Source organism: Tamandua tetradactyla, chromosome 9 (assembly GCF_023851605.1).
Source record: "Tamandua tetradactyla isolate mTamTet1 chromosome 9, mTamTet1.pri, whole genome shotgun sequence".
Lineage (NCBI taxonomy): Eukaryota > Metazoa > Chordata > Mammalia > Pilosa > Myrmecophagidae > Tamandua > Tamandua tetradactyla.
The window spans coordinates 21,304,542-21,318,339 of NC_135335.1; the positions used below are offsets into that span (position 1 = coordinate 21,304,542).

The 13,798-nt window shown below is 36.1% G+C and overlaps 1 protein-coding gene and 1 pseudogene across 1 annotated transcript; one reads left to right on the forward strand and one right to left on the reverse strand.

Annotated features, from left to right (window-relative positions):
- The first annotated feature begins 3,374 nt into the window (after window positions 1–3,374).
- On the forward strand, window positions 3,375–4,302 carry LOC143645595 (olfactory receptor 9G4-like; annotated as a pseudogene).
- Window positions 4,303–10,194: 5,892 nt separating this feature from the next.
- LOC143645964 (olfactory receptor 9G19-like) lies at window positions 10,195–11,112 on the reverse strand. The gene has a single exon (XM_077115053.1). It carries the CDS (start codon window positions 11,110–11,112, stop codon window positions 10,195–10,197), a length of 918 nt encoding a protein of 305 aa, XP_076971168.1.
- Between the last annotated feature and the right edge of the window lie 2,686 nt (window positions 11,113–13,798).

Below are 13,798 nucleotides of genomic sequence, written 5' to 3' on the forward strand. Positions count from 1 at the left end.
TACAAGATTGTTTAGCATATTGGAATCATAGCCGTTGGTGCTGGAAAAATCACTAACCAAAATTTTCGTATGGGTGAATTATATCACAAAGGTGAAGTTTTTAAATTATGCTAGTGATTACTTTTGGAGCTAGGTCCTAATCACAGGACCTCTCAATCTAAGGCCAATGAACTTCTTAGTCAAATTACATGAGTATGTGACAAAAATATTCAATTTCAGGAATTTAGCAATAATCTGAATGACAGCCCCATGGTGGGTACATTGCTTCCTACTGGAAACTCAGCCTTGGCTCCATCCACATACTCAACTTTTATAAATAAGTCAGGTCATATTTCTCTGACTCAGAAAAAAAATAACTTTGTAGAGTATAATCATATGTCAGACACTGAATTATTCATTTCACTTATCTTTAGCTTGTCTTATAACATAGATACTTTTCTTTCTTTTCAGAGGTGAGGAAACAGACTGGGAGTTGTTAAAACTCCCATGTGCTCATGTGTATGTATTACATGTCCACACAAATGGTCCTAGATTATCTACCATAGGCCCACTCACAAGTCTGGGGGCCAGTTTGCTGTCAGCTTTGGGAGCAGAACATACCTGATCAGATTTCTAGAAAGCTCACCCAACTTTGTGTACCTGATAGGGGCAGGATTCCCAAAGTGAGAAGAGAAACTTTTAAAGCTTCTTGAAACTAAGCTTGGAGTTCACGCATTACATCCTCTGCTACAACCTGAGTTAAATAAATCACAATGCCATCCTTGATAAAGGGTAGAAAAACAGCCCAGCTGCTTCAAATTGGGACCTCAAAAGTGTAGCTTTTTTTAAAAAAATATATCCACAGATCGTTGGTTTGTGATTTAGTTTACCTCTTCCTATTTTTAACAGAAATTTGGTACTAAAATAAAACGTGATGAATTTGTGGTACAATGATATTACACACAGAAGTCAAAATGGTGACTACAATATTGTACTTCTAATGAAATATGAAAAGATTTCATCAAATTTATTTCTGTATCTGTTCTGAGACTTTGTAGTTTCTTTGTGTAGAGACAGGAAGCTTTCATTACAACTGCATGCTTTGAAAGAATCTTGGTTTTAGGACTTCACTCGCACTTTAAGGTTGAATTATTGTGTAAATGAAAATTCCAGTTTGGAAGACAGTTTGAGAATGCTCTGCCTAACAGGGTGAGGTTGCAGCTTACACAACCACTCTTCATTCTTTCTAGAACTTCTTAATGAGTTTTTGTTAGCCTCTGAACAGGTGGCAGAAAAAGGAGTGTATCAGAGAGTATCCAATTAAGAAGAAATCCTTGTTCCTCTTCAATTCTTTCCTTAGCCTGAAGCCAGAGTGAATGTTGATGATATCTGATCATGTCACATCCCCATCAGAGTAATGCCTTCCAGTTGTGTTGGTTTAAAGATCAGAATCCTCAATATGACTTTCTCTAAGCTTCTTGATTTGGGGTCTCTTCTGACTCGCACTAGTACCTTTTATCTCCTCAAGTTTAGCTAATCTCTGTTATGTCCCTGAATTTACCAGGTTTTTTCCCAGGTGAAGACAGTGATAAATACTCTCTTCTCATGGGTCTTCTCTTCCCTCTCTCCTACAGTGAGAGATCGATGCTTCTCATGTTTCAGATCTCATTTTCATAGAAAACTTTTAAGCAGTAAATCAGAAAATATATTTTACCCTTTGCTGTCCTTTTAAAGGCAAAAAGGGAAGAATAGTAATTGATTCTGTCCAGATAGTTTCATTTTTTTGCCCAAATCATGTTGAATATAAAGAAATCTCAGCTATGACTTTCCATGTAGAAAAAGTGACATATCATCAGTGTTTAAGTTCAAACACTGAGTGCAACACCAATATATAAGTGATAGAGAATGTTCTGAATAAACAATGAGGCAGTGACTTTATGCCACAATATATTGCACAAATTTTAAAAAACAATTCCTGCCAAGATAACATGATTTTGGGCTGGAAATTTCAGAAAAATATTTTAACGTGCAAATGAATGGTAGCACAATGCTATATATCTAACTATGAATCTCCTAAAATATGTGAGATTATCATGGAGAAATTGATCATGTGTATAATATAGTTTTGTTGAAGCCTGAGTGGATGAAGACAAAAATAGTGAAGCGGAAGGTGCAAAAGTAAGCTGAAACCAGCTGTAAAGAACCTTTGGTGTCTAGCTAAGACATCTGTATTTTGAGTGTTAATGAATGAGTAGTTACCACTTACACTGAGAGTTTGAGAAATAACTTGGCCTTCCAGGTTTGGGGCTGCTTTTACCCAGTGCCATCAATCAACTTGCAATGTCTCTGAACATCAACAGGTTTATTTGAAAAGTTAGAACAGCCACATATTCCTTTCAAACAAGCCATTATTCTGTATCTCAAGTAGAGGACTTCTGTTTGCAGTTTAGATACAACTCAAAGTTAAATCTTTTAAACATTAAACAAATCACAAAGTTTTCTTGGCTTCAACTAACTCTCACTGCTACTATATCCAAGGAGGGTGTCACTTGGTTAATGAGACTATCAAATCCAATTTCTTAATGGTAATATTTACAAATGGGTGCCTCCTTCTTACCTTATTTGGGGAGCTTTTGACATAAGGACATAATCTTTGACGGATTTGTGGTTTCTCAATGTTTGATATTGAAAAATGCTCTCTTTCCAATATTCATTAAACATGGTAAAAAATGCACTAACCATGCATATACATCTCACATCAATTACTGGAAAGAAAAACATAGCACTTATTTTATCTTAAAATAAATACATTTAAAGCTGTTTTTAAAAAGTAAAGAGATTCAGGTTTTCACCCTAGAAGGCTGCAGCTTTGATGTATTCTTTCCAGCCCTGTGAATGTGAACATTATTTAAGCTCTCTGTTCTTCTGTTTCATTAACTATAAAGAGAAAAATCATAATATTCCTTTTGTGGTTGCAGTGATGATAAAGGTGGTTAAGAATAAGAAATAATAGTAACTGGCACTACTGAGTAATATACAATTTTGCCACATTATGACTAATAGCAGTAGTGTTAGCACAATACTGGCATTCATATAAATATCAACAAAGTGCCAGGGACATAAGAATCTGTCAGTTATATGTAGATAAATGCTGAGATTTTTTGGGTTCTCAATGCATGATGAATCTGGAGGTGGTGTTTTCATGTATGTCTCCTTTACTCAATCATGTAACCTGTTAATAACTTGTTAGTAACTTTTATGAGCTTCAAGATTAAATTTTAAAACCACTGAAAAAAGCCTCTTGATAATAGTTGAATTAATTGATGTCCTTGTTAAATTGCTGCATGGCAAAGAAACATCTTTTTTTGGTTATCATCTCAATCAGTTATTTTTCCACTGCAGACATGGAAGCAGGAAATCATACATTCCTGATTGAATTGACCTTACTGGGCTTCATATCTGACCCCCAATTGCAGCTGATTCTACTTGCAATATTTCTGAAACTCTACTTGGTAAACTTGTCAGGAAACATGACCATTGTTATCTTAATCTGGACTGATTCTCACCTGCACACACCCATGTACCTTTTCATTGGCAGTCTGTCTTTCCTGGACTTCTAGTACACATCTGTGTATACCCCCAGAATCTTGGCCATTTGTGTCTCTGAAGATAAACGTATGTCCCTTGGCAATATGTGGTGCCCAGTTCTTCTTTTCCTGAGTTGTAGCCTACACTGAGTGCTATTTCCTAGCAGTCATCGCTTATGACTGCCACGTGGCAATTTGTAGCCCAGTACTCTATTCAGGTACCAAGACTAGTTCCTTCTGTGCTGGCCTTGTTGATGGGACCTGAACAGGAGATCTCTGCAATGCCATAGACCACACTGCCAAGATTTTCCATGTGAATTTCTGTGGTAAATATATCATTGACCACTTTTTCTGTGATGCTCCACTAACTGGTAAAAATGTTCTTTTCAGATATCCAGGTCTATGAAAAAGTACTTCTGGGTGTGGTGAGCTTCACAGTACTGTCCAGCACACCTGCTATCTTCATTTCCTACTTCAGCATCCTCCTGGCTATCCTGAGGATTGGATCTGCCTCTGGGAGGCACAAGGTCTTCTCACCTGTGCTTCCCACCTGATCTCAATCATTTCTATGGGTCCTTGTCCTCATGTATTCAAGGCACAGCTCCACTATTTCCTAGAGTGAGACAAAGTGGCTGCCCTGTCCTATATGGTGGTGAATCCATCACTCTACCTTCTCATCTATAGCCTGAGGAACAAGGATGTCAAAGAGGGTTTCAGAAAAGCAAAACAGAGATGAAATATCATCATTTTTCCTTTTTGCTGAATGTTCTTTTTGAACTTTCCAAAGTATTGCCTTGGTGATACTTTTTTAAACCTTGCAATATTTAAATTAAGTACATTATACTGAAAACAATGAAATATTGTGTAAACTACTCTTTAATTGTTATTATTGTGTCGTAATGTGAAATAATTTAAACCTAAAATATTGAATTGTTGATATTCTCCCCAATGAAGTTGTGCCTCCTTGCACAATAAAAAAGGGTTTCCTCAAAATTTATCCTCTTTCTTGTCTTTGGAGTTCTTAAGGAAAAATAAATGGAATTCAATTTATTTTGTGTTTGTTTTGGCTTTGAAGTTTGATAAACAAATTTTGTTGCTTTGGAGAAGGTATAGAATAGTTGAACTACTAGATTTGTGATTAGGATTTTGAACTATTTATTTTAAGTAAGATGACTGTCTTAGATTCCTGGCTGCTAGACTAAATGTCAAAATGATATTTTGCCTTAAAGAACATGAAATTTTCTCTAGCATTTTCTGGGCTAGAAGCCTTGTTCCCCCCCTGGGTCAGTGATATTCTGGAAGGATGACAATCATTGAGGTTCCTTGAACTTCATGTCACATGGCAATGTCCTCACTGTTCTGTTGATTTCCAGTTTCTACTCCTCCAAGTGTCCTTCCATCCTAGTTTGCTGTTGTCAGAATGCAATATACCAGAAATGGAATGGCTTTTAAAAAGCAGAATTTGATAAGTTGCTCATTTACAGTTCTAAGACTCAGAAAATGTCCCAATTAAAAGAAGTCTATAGAAATGTCCAAACAAAGGCATCCATCCCAGAAAGATACCTTGGTTCAAGGCCAGTGAAGTTCAGGGTTTCTCTCAAGTGAGAAGGCACATGGCAAACACAGTCAGGGCTTGTCTCTCAGCTGGAAGGGCACACGGTGAACACGACATCATTTGTTCACTTTCTCTTCTGGTTTCCAGTTCCATGAAGCTCCCCAGGAGGCGTTTTCCTTCTTCATCTCCAGAGGTCACTGGCTGGTGGACTCTGCCTCTCATGGCTATGTCATTCTGCTTTCTCTCTCTGAGTCTCCCATTTTCTAAAATGTTTCCTCTTTTATAGAACTCCAGTAAACCAATCAAGACCCTTCCAAATGGGTGGAGACATGTCATCACCCAATCCAGCTTAACAACCACTCTTGACTAAATCACATCATCCAGGGAGATGATCTGATTACAGTTTCAAACATACAGCATTGAATAGGGATTATTCTACCTTTATGAAATGGGATTTAGATTAAAACATGTTTTTTTCTAGGAGACATACGTCATTTCAAACCAGCACACCTTCTCTTCATAAAGCCTCCATATTAGTGTTTATGCCCAGTCTCGTTCAGCTGAGTAACAACTTAACTAAAAGTAACCCATCTACATACAAACAGAATGGTGCCAACAGAAATAGACTAAGACTAAGAACATATATATTTTTTCCTGGGTTTTCTAACACAATCTGTCAGTGTCCCCTCCAAATTCCCTTATAACGATGAAATTATGTATAAAGAAAATAGCTCTCTAAACTCTGTGCCTTTACTTTAGCATAATATTTGGCAAAGTGTTAAAGAATTGCTTTCACTATAAAAATATTCTCACTCTTTTAGGATTGTATATCAATGTAAAGAGTGACTTCTTTCTCAGAAAATGGACACTTCACAGTAGTCTCCTTCAAGGAACAACATCGCACATAGCCCCACCAAGGGAAATTAAGAACAATTGAAATAATTTTGAATGTACAAACAAATAAAACTCACTTATTCTAGACCCAGTGATCACTATATTTTGCCACAAGAATTTATGAAGAAAGTTACAGTTCAGTCTGGGCATATATCAAATGTTTCATAGATATTTTACTAATACTCCCTATAACACTGCACGTTAAAGATTATTTTATTTTACAAATGAGAGGCTAGAAGCTCAGAAGTAGGAATTTAGTTAAGCTTCTAAATAAGCTTCTATGAGGACAAGCTTAATACCTTTGTCTGTAATAAGCACATTCAAAAAAATATCAAAAATAAAATTTTAGTACAACTATTCATAAGAATTTCACCATTCACATTAGCACTGACATTTTTGGTCTTTCCTTCCACATATATATGCATACATTTTCTAATACCTCACTGCTGTCCTCCTCTTTATATATATATGTATATGTGCATACATTTATGTATACATATATATACATATATATATGTTTTTTTTGCATGGGCAGGCATCAAGAATCAACTTGAAAATGGTTCAGTCATGATTGTTGAGATGTTCTCCAAGATGAGCTATGTTTTAAAATGTTAGCCTTTATATGATGCTATCTTTCTTTATCAAGAATGTACATCTCCAGAAACTAAGGGTATGAAATAGATGTTACCTGTGGTGGCCGGGAATGTGAGTCTTGTAGACCTCCAAGCTCAGAGACTGTAATTGAGCAAAGCCCCTATTAGCAGGGCTCTGCCATCTGTTTCCACTTTTGCACCAAAATCATCCCTCCCAACACTACTGACAGTCAATGAATAACCATGAGAGAGAGATAAAGGAAAGCCTGTCCTCAGAGCTGACTTTACCTTGTGGGCTTCTGGCTGATCTTTCTGAGCTTTCCTTGGATTGAACAATGGTATAGTTTTCTTTCCACTATCCTTTTCTCCTTCCTTTGGGAGTCACATTTGTGTCTTGTGTTTCCACACCTACAGCATCCTGTTTCCCTCCTCTTTTTGCCCTGTACAATCATAGTTGTTTCCCTAATAAAATCCTTGTACATTTAATTACATTTTCCTGTTGTTTCTCAGAGGACTCTGGATTACACTGTCTCTTTATTATTATATGAAATAGCTTACAAGAATTTTTATTTCATGCTTCTAGAACCCTAGTCTCAGTGATTAGGCAGTCTATGCACTCAAGAAGAGTGCTTGCCCAAAGGAACATCATCAGTATTCTCATCCATTGCAATCTGAAATGCTCTTGGCCATCTAGGACTCGACTGGCCCTGAACCAACAGAGATCACTTTACTGAGAAGTGTGTTGATCCCAATCACCAGAAGCAAATGAGTAAATACTACAAAATGGGTCAAGGAAAACTCTGTTTGCAATCCATGTATTCAATGGTGTACCTCCTCTTGCTCTCTTAGAACACCCTGTCAGAGGAAACATATGCCCTTTGAAAGGACACATTCTACCACTCAATCAAAACAAGATGGCTAAACACCTGCATCTCATAAGTAGAAAGGTTTAGGATATTTTACCAAATAAACATTCCCATTCAACTGAGAGACTAGGAAGGAATGAATATAACAGAACCAAGAAGGCCCATAGACAATGATATTTACTTGCAATTATTTAATACATAGTTATGATTTTTTATGTCTCAGCTGCATAGATCTTTGTTACTTCATTAGATTATAATGTAGGGGATTATAAGGAACCTGCAATCTAGAAATTCCCCTGGATCATGGCCCTGCTATAAAAGGCCATCAAGAGTTGTACATTTTCTTTTAGAAGATTTAATTTCAGGAGATTCTTGTATCAACATGCAAACAAATTTATACTTCATGTAATGTTTAATTCATAAAATCCATATCTAAAAGACATATCTTGTAAATAACTTTCCCTTGAAATTAAAAATTTTTTATTTATAATTAGAAAAATTAAATTTCCTCATATGTTATACTGCATTTTCAACTTAATATGCCAAGTGTTTTTGAATGCTTTAATGCCATAAAGTATAGATGGCCTACTTCCAGAGCAGAGATTAAAATCCTATTGCTAAACTTATATATATTCTAAAACATTCATGTCATATTTGTAATTAAATATTGATAAAATTAATATTTATTTTTATGCCTTCCTATGATTATCATTAGCTTTTCTTTATCTCCTTATTAAGGTATTGGCGTTATTATTTAGACACGATTCTAGAGTTGAGGCATTCCTTCCATATACAAAATAATAAGAGTATACATTTAGTTTACTAAGGTTTTAGTCTCTGCATTTAATTTGATTCTTCTTTGGACACTGGAACATGGTTGCTTCTCCTAAGAATGTTGAATAAAAGCCACTGGCTATGAGTTTGAGTTTCTGTTCTGTAGTTGAATTTCAGAGTTACAATAATACCACATCTTACATAAAAATCTGTCACATCAGTTTATTTTATTATTTATCTTTTTTTTCTTTGCATGGGCAGGCAACAGGAATCAAACCTGGGTCTCCAGCATGGCAGATGAGAACTCTGCCTCCTGAACCATCATTGCATGCCCCATATATGTTAAATTTTTATAACCAGCATTTCTCTCCAGTTAATAGATGTTCTGCTTTACTTTGGCTTATATTCAATAATTTATTTTCTGCCATCATAACATACTGATGCAGTTTAACACTGAAAAAGTATGCCTTATTCTACGAACTTCAGTATCAGTAGTGAGAATTATTGAACTCTCATGTTTTAGAAAATTCCTGTCAGCATAAGCAGTGTTCCTTTTTAGAACATTTGGCTAAATCAAGCATTTTAGAATTCCACTGCTTCTAGTGGGTTTCTAGTAGTTTAACACATGCAAAAGCTGATAATTTATGCATCCCTTCAGATCACTTTCAAGGCTATATGTATGGCCATCAGTTCTGAGTGCACTTTCCTGGTTCTGAGTGACACTCCTACATTTTCTGGAATTTCATGGTTAACTAACAGAACAAACATAGCACTTACATGATAGACACATGAGCATATATATATCCTGTAGAAACATTAATTATATTAGCACTGCCTTACTTTTAAAAATAAATCAAAATTACATGGAACCTCATATATCTGCCCCATTTTAAAAATCACTATCTGTTTGTATTCTTTATATGAACATTTTTCTTTCAAATAACATGTGTACATAGATTTCATTTCTTGGCTTGATTACTCCACCATAATTATTTTATGTTTTATATAATAATTGCATTTTTGTGCTCAGAAAATCACAATTGTGATGACAATAATCCATTCAATTGCCTCTAGAAAATAAACCATAGGCCCATATACTGATTCATAAATAGAAAACCTGTAGACTCTTTAATAATTTTTTCCTTAATGGAAAAACACATGTGTGAGAAAAAAAATACAGGTGACTGGTTCAGTGATTAGAATGCCTGTCTTTCAAGCAGGACATGCGGATTCAATTCCAGGACAATACACCACCTCCCAAACAATAAGACAGGTGAGATGATTTCTGAGCTGATTTTAAGCCAAATTGATCCCAAGGTACTACTAGGTACTACTGAAACTCTGAGTTAATGCTCTGGGGTAAACAGTAAAAATTTAAATTCTGCAACATGACTAGAAAATGAGACTGTTGACTAGTTTTCAATCATAGGAAAATATTATAAATTAGTATTTATAATATTATAAATTAAATAATCTAAATTAATTCACATATTTTGCCCTATTTTTAGGAAATTACTATATAGACATGATATTTATCAGTCTATTAAAATCTACTTATGTTAAAGAGAATGCACTGTTCCATTATTTTAAGAACAGGGTTCTTTCAGGTTTGACTTTGTTTGTTTTGTAATTATCATGGAATTCATGCCAAATTGTTATATTTTATATTAGACTTTTATCTCTGAGGTTGCCCTTATTTTCTTTTCTTATGTCTACTGAAATGATACTTGTCAGGGTGGGAAATTCTTTAACTCTATAACAATCCTTGATCATTAAGGGCCCAAATGACTTATGCTTTAGATATGAATAACCAGAACAAATTGTTGCTTGCATCTTTTTTTTTTTTTGGTGCATGGTCCAGGAATTGAACCCGGTCTCCCACATGGAAGGCAAGCATTCTACCACTGCTCCCTGCTCGCATCTTTTTAGTGGAAAAGAAACAGGATTTATTTGAGGAGTTTGTGCAGCGCTTCTTTCACATCCTTATTCCTCAGACTGTAGATCATGGGGTTCAACATGGGGAACACCACAGTGTAAAATATAGAAGTTATTTTGTCCCTATCCAGTGAATAGCTAGACTGGGGTCGAGCGTATGTGTAGAGAATAGAGCCATAGTATAGGGTGACAGAGGTCAGGTGGGAGGAGCAGGTGGAGAAGGCTTTGAGGCGGCCCTGGGTGAGGCGGATCCTCGAGATGATGATGATGATGAAGAGGTAGGTGGCCAGGATGAACAGAGTGGGGGCAATGACATTGGAGATCAGGAGGAAGGTCAGTGCAGCCTGGTAACCATCCTTCCTGCCACAAGCGAGCTTCACCAAAGGAAGCAAGTCACAGAAAAAGTCATCAATGATGTTGTCCCCACAGAATTCCAAAGCAAAAGTTCTTTTTGTAACAATAGCAGAGTTACTAAAGCCACCTAGATATGAGGCAGTCACCAAAAATGCACTTAGCTTTATGGACATTGCCTGAGAATAAAGCAGTGGCTTGGAGATGGCCACATAGCGGTCATAAGCCATGGCAGCCAACAAGAAACACTCACTGTAGCCCAGCCCAGCAGAGAAGAGGAACTGTGCTACACAGCCAGCAAAGGAGATGCTCTTATCTTCAGAGATGCATATCACTAGAATCTTTGGGGTGTAGACAGAGGAATACCAGAGATCCAGGAAAGCCAGATTTCCAATGAAAAAATACATGGGTGTGTGGAGCCGGGAGTCATTGCAGATCAACACAATGAGAGTGCTGTTTCCCACCACAGTTACAGAGTAAACTCCAAGGAACACCCCAAACAGAACCAACTGCATCACGGGATCTGTGGTGAAGCCCACCAGGATGAACTGAGTCACGGTGTGATTGCCCCTCTCCATGGCTATAAGGAGTCTCACCTAAGAGGGGGGATAATGAGTGTTCATAATGAATCATTATGCTGCATATACTGAACATATGTTAAATAACATCACAACACTGGCACATCTATATGTTTAGAATGATTTAGTCAGTAGAAGTACTCATTTAATACTTTTAAATTTCAACTCTCACTAGAAATTTAAAATTACATATGCAAATTATGATTTTATAAGCTAGTTCATGTTTTTCTAGATGTGAATATTAAACTAAATGAACGCTTGTAATTTGTATTTTCTTGTGTTTGGGTTCTCTTCCTAATGTTAATTTAGTTTTTACAAACTATGTGACTTTTAAAATAAAATGTGACTTGTCTTCCCATAAACACTGGACTTCACATCATTTGTTAACATATTTCTTAGTGAATCAGATATTTTTCTTATGGCCACATTGTTACTAGCGCAACCATACATACATACATATAGCCATTTTAGAATCTTATCTCAAAATGATATCTACATATATAGAAAATACTCAGGATATTATAAGGAAAAATAAATGTTTGCACACAAAGCTTAAAATATACATATTCAGAAGGATGATACACAATGATGTGTTTATATGTTTTTACCTGATAAAATGTACTTTATTCATATTAAACAACAGACACATAATATATAAAATAATTTATAAAGCCATTTTTAAATGTATGTATATTTTGCATCCAGTTCTTGAATATCACATATTATTTGTCTTTTTACTATTTTAAGTTTTATTAAGGATTTTTTTCATGTGAAATGTAAGGAAAATTTATGTATTAGAATATGACTATGTAACTTAATATTCTATCTGGAACAGAAATCTCTCCACTCTCTTTAGCATTACCTGCACACACAACTGAAATATTATAACGAAGTGTGTGCATAGTGGTAAATGCAAAAACTACATAATTAAAAGCAAATTAAGGGGCAATTCCAGTGACACTAACTGCCCCCAAACCTCAGCCATTTTGGAGCTAAATAAACATAAATCTCAGTGAAGATGATTATTAGCTGCTGCAGGCCCATTCTCTTAGGACCTAAGAAAGTGCTCTGCTCATCCTAGGATCTCATTACTGGTATTCTTAAGTGGACTTACTTCTGAGTAAATATAGAACAATGGAAGATAGTTTCAATTTAAAGTTTTACTCCTACAACTCCACAAAGATAGACTTATGAAGGCCTAATGAACACCATGTAGATAAAACAAATGATCAAATTTCATTCCTCATTTGATTTGATCTACCTGCAAATTTTGACACAGTTTATCACTCTTTTTTGCTATAAAAACTCTCTACATTTAGTTCTTAGGTCATCATATCTGCATGTTCTACTTCTACTTCTCTTGCTGCTTGTTCTCAGCACTACTGCCACATTCCTTGAATTTTGAAGTTCTCCTAAATCAATCGTTTGACCTCTTCCTTTATCCATCTACATTCACTCCCTGGTGATCTGTCTGGTCTGACAGATGTTCTGTATTTCTGAATAAGTCTTAATTTTGTATCTGCTGACCTCTTCCTTCCCCCAAACTCCAGACCCATGCATCCATATGCCTATTTCACACATTTTATGGCATGTTTACTGGGCATCTCAAGCAAAGTTATGTTCCTGACAGAACTTCCTGGTCTGCTTCTCACTCCCCTTTCCAGTAAATGGCTCTAATCTAGCCTACAGAAAATCATGAAAAAACTTCCAACATGTATCCTCTCTATCTTTCACATCATACCTGACTAATTAGCAAAATTCTCTAGGCTCTATCTTTAAAGTATATTGGAAGCTGACCAGATTTTCCCGACTCCAGAGTTTCTACCTTAGACTAAGCCCCTGTCCTCCCCACTTCTATTATTGCAGAAGCTACTGAATGCTCTTCCGTTTCTGTCATCAGCCCAGTTGAGTCATTTTCAACAGGGAGCCAGAGCAGTCCCTGTAAAATGCCATTTAAATCCTGTTATTCCACTCCTCTAAACCCTCCAGAGAATTCTCAAGTTAGTCAATGCCTAACTTATCACAAAGATGTCCAAGCCCTGTTAGCCCTTTCATCTCTCTGCTTCTGAGCCCCAGAATGCTCCCCTTCAACACTACCCTCCATTATCTTCCTAGAATGCCAGGAGTAGGCTGATGGCTTTTGCAGTTGTTCCTCTGTATTTGAGAAATGCCCATCTGAAGTATCCTCATAACTAGCTCCCTCACGCTATCAGATTACAGGTTGTATCTTTTTACCATTTTTAGGGGTTTCCTTTTCCACCACACTATGATTGGCCCCCCTTTCATTTCTTAGGCCCTTTTACTACATTATTATTTTCTCCAGGAAAGCTCATTTTATTATATTACAAACATATCACTACTGTATATCACTTTTTTTACTGTCACCTTCCCTAGAATGTGCTTTTCCCCATGTGATTTTGATGGGAAACATATCAGTTCACTCTTTATTTCATGTTCATTTGTAGACTTGTTATGAGTCACTTTGGCTGCCTATTTTAAATGAATCACCTAGTACACACTGAGAACTATTTTATGGAAAGTAATATCTTTGAAACTATGGAATCCAATGTAACTAAAAAGGGCTACATTTGGAAGAAAGTTGCGAACACCTGGATTCAATCTCAGTCTTGATCTTGCCTCATTCTAATATTCTCTGATTCCCTTAATGATCCCCAAATTTCATCAT